General features: G+C 43.4%; 1 protein-coding gene across 4 annotated transcripts in view; it reads left to right on the forward strand.

Moving 5' to 3' along the window:
• The first annotated feature begins 484 nt into the window (after positions 1 to 484).
• The window catches only part of Ankrd13a (ankyrin repeat domain 13A), a 36,507-nt gene continuing 29,633 nt past the window's right edge, over positions 485 to 7,358 (forward strand). For 2 of the 4 annotated variants that reach the window (XM_048785021.1, XM_048785022.1), the window contains exon 1: positions 485 to 977. In XM_048785021.1, the coding sequence (XP_048640978.1) occupies positions 500 to 977 (478 nt within the window). In that variant the 5' untranslated portion in view covers positions 485 to 499. The remainder of the gene's footprint in view (positions 978 to 7,358) is intronic. The other 2 variants (XM_015500294.2, XM_015500295.2) reach the window with 2 other exon arrangements.

The following is a 7,358-nucleotide window of genomic DNA, read 5'->3' on the forward strand; positions in this document are numbered from 1 at the left end:
TATTGACGTTTAGTAGGTAGAAAAACCAAGGATGCTGCCCCATATCTCACAAAGCATCTTATAACCTCCACACAAAGATTTATCCAGCTCAAAATGTTCCAAGGTTACGAAATCCGGAGACAGAATTATCCCCTTACAATGCAAACATCTCAAGCCACCTCTCTAGGGTTGGTAGTAACTCCTTGAAAATTATTTGGTGTTGCCCACTTCCAAAATGGCTTCTGACCAATCGTAGCAGGATTTGCCCCGGTCCAAAAAGGTTGCAAGGGAGTCAGTAGCCCGAATGGTTTGGTCCAGGCTCCTGTCGTCACCCCCTGACTGCAGAGCCAATGGAAGAGGCCCAGTTGTGGACGGAACCACCTCAAGTCGCTGGAGCAGGGGGAGAGACGCTGATAACGGCGAGATAGAGTTTCTCACGCTGAGATCGTAGGCCAAAGGAGAGAACCGCAGCTCTACTCTGTGTGTGTCACTATGTTTCGCGGTGTGGACGTGGAGGTGGATGGGACCTGGCGGACCTCGGACCCGTTGCCTGTCGTCGGCCCCTCCTGCCGGGGCGCGCGGTGGTACGCCCCTCGCACTTCCCTGTTTGGGGCAGTTCGGCCCGCAGAAGTCGGTTCGGGAGCTGTCAGCGCGGGCGCGAGCACCGCGGGGCGCGGGGTGGGCGCGGCCGACCCGGTCCCCGACCCGGCCCGCGACCCCCAGACCTCACGCGCCCCACACCCGGCCCGCTAGGCCGCCCGGCCGCCTACCGCGTCCCTCGCTCGCTCTCCCGCTCCTCCTGTTCTCTCCGCTTGCCGGCCGCCGGGCGGACGGCGGAGACCCCGCCGGGACCGAGGCTTCTGCCTGGCGGACGACCAGACCCCGGCCGCGGCCTCCTCGCCATGTCCTCGACCAGCGACGCCAGCAGTCACTTCCCCCTGCACCTCCTGGTCTGGAACAACGACTACCGGCAGCTGGAGAAGGAGCTGCGGGGCCAGGTGAGCTGTGGGGCGGAAGGAGTTGGGGGGTCGTTTCGTCTTCCTGAGCCCATTTCCAGCGCTCTCCCTCCAGGGACCCTCAGACCCTTTCAGCTTTGCAGCCGTGGGACAGTAATAATAACAGGATAAGTGTCGTGTGTTTTCTGTAATGCCAGGCCAGGCCCGGCCCTGGGAATTTTGTGTGTCATCCCTTTTGACCTTTTCTATAACGCTAGGAGGTAGGTATTATTATTATTTCATTTAGTAGAGAAGGAAACTGAGGCTCTCAGAGCACTTGCTTTGCCTGAGGCTGCCCCCCGCCATTAATACCGGAATTTTAACTCGGGGGGCTAGCTCTAGAATGCATCACCTTTACCAGTTTTAAGCTCTGTTGCCTCAAAGGCATAAGAACAACACACACACCCTTACCCCACCCACCCTTGGGAAGAAGGGCTTGGTTGGTTTTATAGTCCAGGCTCCAACTTGCCCTGTGACCTTGGGCAAGGCATTTTCGTTCTAAGGTCCACGTTCATTTATCCTTAGAATGAGGATGTGGGTAGTGATGTAGGCGAACCCAGTACTTGACAATATTGATAGTTCTTGGGCGCGGCCTGGGAATCAGCATTTAACAAGCTCCCCAGAAAGACTGATACATAGTAAAGTTTGAGAGTTCCCGGTGTTTGATCTCCTTAAAATTCCGTCTTGTTCCGAAGTGCCTTAATTTTTTGTTTTTTATTTATTGCTATCTATTCACAGCAGAGGTTCTCAATTGGAGGTGACTTTGCTCCTGGTGGTGGTGGTGGGGGGGACATTTGGGAAAGTATGGAGACATTTTTGGGTGTCTGTGAGGAGTGGGTGCTACTGGCATCTAGTGGGCAGAGGCTGCCAGGCTGCCGGATCCTACAATGCAAAAGACAGCCACCCACAACAGAATTATCTGGCTTCAAATGTCATTTGTGTCTTAGTTGAGAAATCTTTCTTTAAGGGATCCTGACAATTCTAGGAAGTTCTGGTGTCCTCAAGTTACAAACCAACAAATTTAGTGAGTAGGATAGGGATTTGAAATTACCTTTGCAATCTGGTGTAATTGTTCTTGTTGGTTTCATTCATTTTATTCAGCATGTTAAAGATCTAATTTTTGAATGCCTCAAAATTGACCCTGTAATTGTCAAGAAATTTTAGAGGAAAAGGAGCATTGGTCCTCTTTTTGTTGGCAGGAATTGAGGAAGATCAGCCTTACCATGTTTGAACGGTTACTGCTAAGTGCATGCTTGCAATTTGCTATATTTAAGTTGGTTGAACATCCACTGGAATTCAAAGTTGCTCTTTTTTCAATTAAGAAAAGAACTCCAGCTGGGTACATGCCTGTAGTCTCACCTACTGGGAAGGCTAAGGCAGGAGGATTACAAGTTTGAGGCCATTCTGGGCAATTTAGAGAGACTTTGCCTCAAAATAAGAAATAAAAAGATCTGGGATATAGCTCAGTGGTAGAGCACCCCTGGTTCCTTCCCCAGTAAAATGAAAAATAAAAATAAAAGATAAAAAAGAACTCCAGACAGAACAAAGTTTTGTAAGAGTCATTATTCTTAATTAAATGACACAGTAGCTATTTAAGAGTTAAGGAGATATGACACATGTTCCCAGACAAAGTGATTCACCATTAGGTATCCCAGTATACCTGATGATTTAATACCCTAATACTAGATGTGGCTCAGAGGTAGTCTCTACCATTTTACTTTTAGCTCTAAGTCTCACGAGGGGCATTTTAAAAATAATTAGTTCTGATTTTTAGGGGTCTGCTTTTTGCATCTGCACTTTTCAATATTGTAGCTGCCCAATTATGTAACGCAGAGAAAAAGTACAAAGAAAATCACAGAATTAAGATCCTATCACGAATGAAAATTCTGTATCATAAAAAGAGTCATCATCATTAAACCACACACTTTCAATTCCAGTTTCTGAAAACAGTGTGCTCTCCACTCATTGGAGGTGAAGTAAAAAGTTTAAATTTTTATAAAAAAAGTCTAAACAAAGTCTTGGTTTATAATCTATTTTTTTTAAGTGGTACTAGGGAGTTAACCCAGTGGCACTCTACTAATGAACTACATCTCTAGCCCTCTTTTTTATTGTTTTTTTTGAAATGGGCTTGACAAGTTGTTAAGGCTGGCCTCAAATTTGTGATTCTCCTGCTTCAGCCTTCTGAGTAGCTGGAATTCCAGGCATGGGCCACGCACCTAATTCTGGTTTTTTATTTTAAGTGTATCAAAGTTATCTCTTTCCTCTGCAAACTATGATAAGAATGTCTACTGAAAGTTTTTTGTCTTTTACCTTGAAAAAACTTAGGACATTTGTGATTAGAACTTGGGAATTAAAATCTTGCCGCAGACTTTCCCCAAGTAAACTTTGGGTCCTCAATGCTGTCAAGGAGGTCAGGAAGAATATTCATACATGCAAATTCTTTGGTTTTGACTCAGTTCTCAGGAATTATTGTGCAGCATTTGAGGAGGAGACAATTGACATGTATTCATAAGGCAGGTCTCCACTGGGAAAGTTAGTTGACCGTCAGTATAATCCAACTTCAGTCTTGAAACTTGGCCATTGGAAGGGCCCTGACAGGGCAGTTGCACAGCTCCTCTCCATGCGTGGTTCAATGCTCTGCTGTCACCATCTTGAAATTCTTAACTATTTTGAATAAGGGGTGCCTTGCATTTTTATTTTTACTGGGCCCTGCAAATTATATAACTGGTTCAGGGTGAAGAAGTGGATTATCAATATCATTAAACTACATTAAAATACATGACAGCAAATATTTTATTGCCCTCCTGTTTATCTAGAGTCTGTTGATTATGAAATAACCACCTGCTTCTGTGACCCATTGGCAGTGGGGGTTAATGGCCCCCACGAATGCTGATTAATTTGTGAGCTTGGGTGTGTTACCTCTGCTGAATCGTTTTATCACCTGTTAAGATGGGGGACGCTGAAAGCCTGCTGTTTTATCAGGTGTTGCGCTGAGATGTTTTATGTGTAATCTTAGATTTAATCCTCACACCAGCTCTGGGTGGGTGCTACTATGATTCCCACCTTATAGATGACGCAATCGAGGTGAAGAGAGGCTTAGTCTGAATTAGGGTTTGTCCAAATCCTGTATTTTTTTTTTTTTTTGTACTCGGGATTGAACTCAGGGGCACTCAACCACTGAGCCACATTCCCAGCCCTATTTTGTATTTTTATTTAGAGACAGGGTTTCCCTGTCTTAGTGCCTTGCTGTGGCTGAGGTTGGCTTTGAACTCGTGATCCCCCTGCCTCAGCCTCCAGAGCCACTGGGATTATAGGCACACACCACTGCGCCTGGCTCAAATCCTGGATTCTTAACCCCTCTGCTCTTTCAGTAAAACTGGAGAATAAGGAAGATAACAGATTTGAAAGTGCAGGCCCATAGTAAATGGGAACGGTACCATTTGGAGTAGCTACCACTATTTTTAATTGTAATTGTCATTTATAAACCTGGGAATTTAGCTCTTTTTTTAAAAACATTTTTTAAAAATGTTTTTTTGAGTTGTTGGTAGACCTTTTTTTATTTATTTATATGCAGTGTTGAGAATTGAACCCAGCGCCTCACACATGGCAGGCAAGCACGCTACCGCTGAGCCATAGTCCCAGCCTTGAATTTAGCTTCTTTTAAGTGTGTTCTATTTTTTCTACAAGGAACATGTATTGGCTGCATAATTAAAAAGAGAAAAATTCCCTTTCACCTCAGCAATAAAACCTGCTGTTTCCCTTAATGTTTTGTTTGCCGTTGAGATTCTGCCATCTACTTCATTCCTTCCATCACACTAGGGGGACTTGAAGCAGGCACAATGGTAGCTGGAAGGGTTTAATTTGTTTCAGGAACTTCTGCAGCACAGAAAAAATCAAGTTTATCCAGATGAAGAGAATGAGCACATTTCAGCCACAATCCCACAGTGTTGCTAGTAGCTGGTGTTGGTGTCACTTTGCCAACTATGCAATTGTTTGAGGCCTCCAGTGCTTGCCCAGCAGAGGCACTTAGTAAAGTGCCTCTTAACCCATCCACTCTTTAATGTTCAGTGGGGCCTTGACATTGGAAACTGTGTTCTGGTTATGTCATTTAGCTAGAGTGTTCTGTTCAACTCCTTTGGCCTTTTTACCAGTGCTGGGGACTGTGGGATCGCTTATGGGGACAAATGCAAAGGTGAGTTCATGCATTGCAGGGAGTATAGGGAAAACTTTGGGACCAAGTGGGGTGAAGGGTGGCAGATAAGGCCTGATGTTAGACTCCAACACCCTCCTTGGAAGCCAGCAAGTGAAATATAGCATCCAGGCAGGAGGAAGAGAATGTTCCAGGCATCAGCAATACCTGGAACCCAGCAGGGAACCACCATGGGGTTCCCATTTGCAGCCTGTGGCAGGCCAGATGAGACCACTGGGCATATATTCAAGTCAGTGCCAGTGGGGAGCCATCCCTGACGAAGTGCCTAGAAATAGAGTGTAGGGTGTTGGGGACTCAGGCTTACCATAGGAAACTGGCCTGTGGATCCCTTTTCCCAGCTGACTTGAGGTGTTGAGGTCGGGGGCTGGGGCTGGGTCTGTCTGTGAAGAGGAATCAGGGAGTTTATCCTATTGGGGGGAAAGGAAGGCTCCTTAGCCTCTTGCCAGAGGTCCCCAGAAGAAGAGCCTACAGCAGGCTAGGTAGGGGTATGGAGGGGCTGATAACTCACCTGAGGCTGGTGGGGAAGCTAGAAGTGGTACCCTGTCCGGCTTTGCAGCCTATCCTCAAAACTTGGTTATTTACTCCTTTTGGAGGACAGTGGCATAGTAGAGAAAGCTTTTGAGCAAGAAAAGTCCATGGGCATCACTTAGCAAGCAAGAAGATGTGTAGACACCTCATTCCTTGACTTTTGAGATACTCATAGTTAAAAGGGGGTGTCTGAAGAAACTTAAATGGATAAACCTAAATGATCATCTTTAAAAGTGAATTCCAGTTAAATTCTGAAAGCCTGGGTCTGAACTATATCATTAGTTGATGATCCTAAACCCCGCTACTGTGATGAAGTTTGAACAAATGTCTTTTAAGAAGAGAGTGACAGCTAATATGAAACTCCATTGTGTGGGTGTATGCTAATAAGAGCTAACTTTTCTTAGTGTGCACTGTAGTGTCAAGCACAGTGCCAAGTTAAGCCTTTACTCTCAAAAGAATTATAAGGGGGGGTATTTATTTCTGGCTCTCATTTTATATGCTAGCAGATCAGAGCTCAAGAGAAATTAAGCAACTAGTCAAGCAGCAAAACAGTATCTAGATGATAGGTTAATTTTATGTATTACATATAATATACTACTGTTTTCTTCCAGCAGCTTTATTGAGATATCATTCACTTATCAGACAATCTACCCATTTAAAGTGTTCTATTTAGCGATTTTTAGTATGTTCACTGAATTGTGCAGCCATCACCACTGTCAATTCTAGAATATTTTCATCACCCCAAAAGAAGTCTCATCTTATCCCCCATTTCCTGCCAGCCCCTTCAGCTCCAGGTAACTGCTAATCTTTGTAGATTTGCCTATTTTAGACATTTTGTATGAATAAAATCAGGTGACATATGACCTTTTCTGTCTGGTTTCTTTCCCTTAGGCTGTGTGTTTGGAGGCTTTTCCATGTTATGGCATGTATTAGTTCTTCATTCTATTTTATGACTGAATAACAATCCATTGTATGGATTTTTTTGTGTTATTTGGACATTTGGGTTGTTTTCACTTTTTAGTTATTATGAGTAATTCTGTGAATATTCCTTTATAAGTTTTTAGATGGTGTATGTTTTCATTTCTCTTGTGTATAAATGCTGGAGAGGAATTGCTGGATCATATGTAGCTGCACTAGTTTACATTCCCACCAGCAGGGTGTAAAGGTCCCAGTTTCTCCACGTCCTTGGCAACACTTATTATTATCTGTCTTTTAGGTTTTAACCATAATGGGTGTGAAATTGTATCTCATTGTGATTTTTATTTGTATTTCCCTAATGATTTGTGATGTTAAAGATCTTTTCATGTTCTTATTGTCTACTTATATGTTAATCTTCAGAGAAATGTCTATTTAAATGCATTGCCCATTTTTAAATTGAGTTATTTGACTTTTTATTGAATTATAAGAGCCCTATCATGTATTCTAGATAGAATATATAAGAGCCCTTTCATATATTTTAGATAGAATATATGAAAGGGCTCTTATAATTCGATATAGAATGTGCAATTTTTTTTTTCTCCCATTCTGTGGGTTGTCTTTTTGCTTTCTTTGTGTTATAATTTGAAGCATAAAAGTTTTTAATTTTGTTAAGTTCATTTTTTCTACATTTTCCTTTCCTTTTTTTTTTTTTTTTTTTTTTTTTTTTT

The sequence above is a fragment of the Marmota marmota genome, unplaced genomic scaffold, assembly GCF_001458135.2.
Source record: "Marmota marmota marmota unplaced genomic scaffold, marMar, whole genome shotgun sequence".
NCBI lineage: Eukaryota > Metazoa > Chordata > Mammalia > Rodentia > Sciuridae > Marmota > Marmota marmota.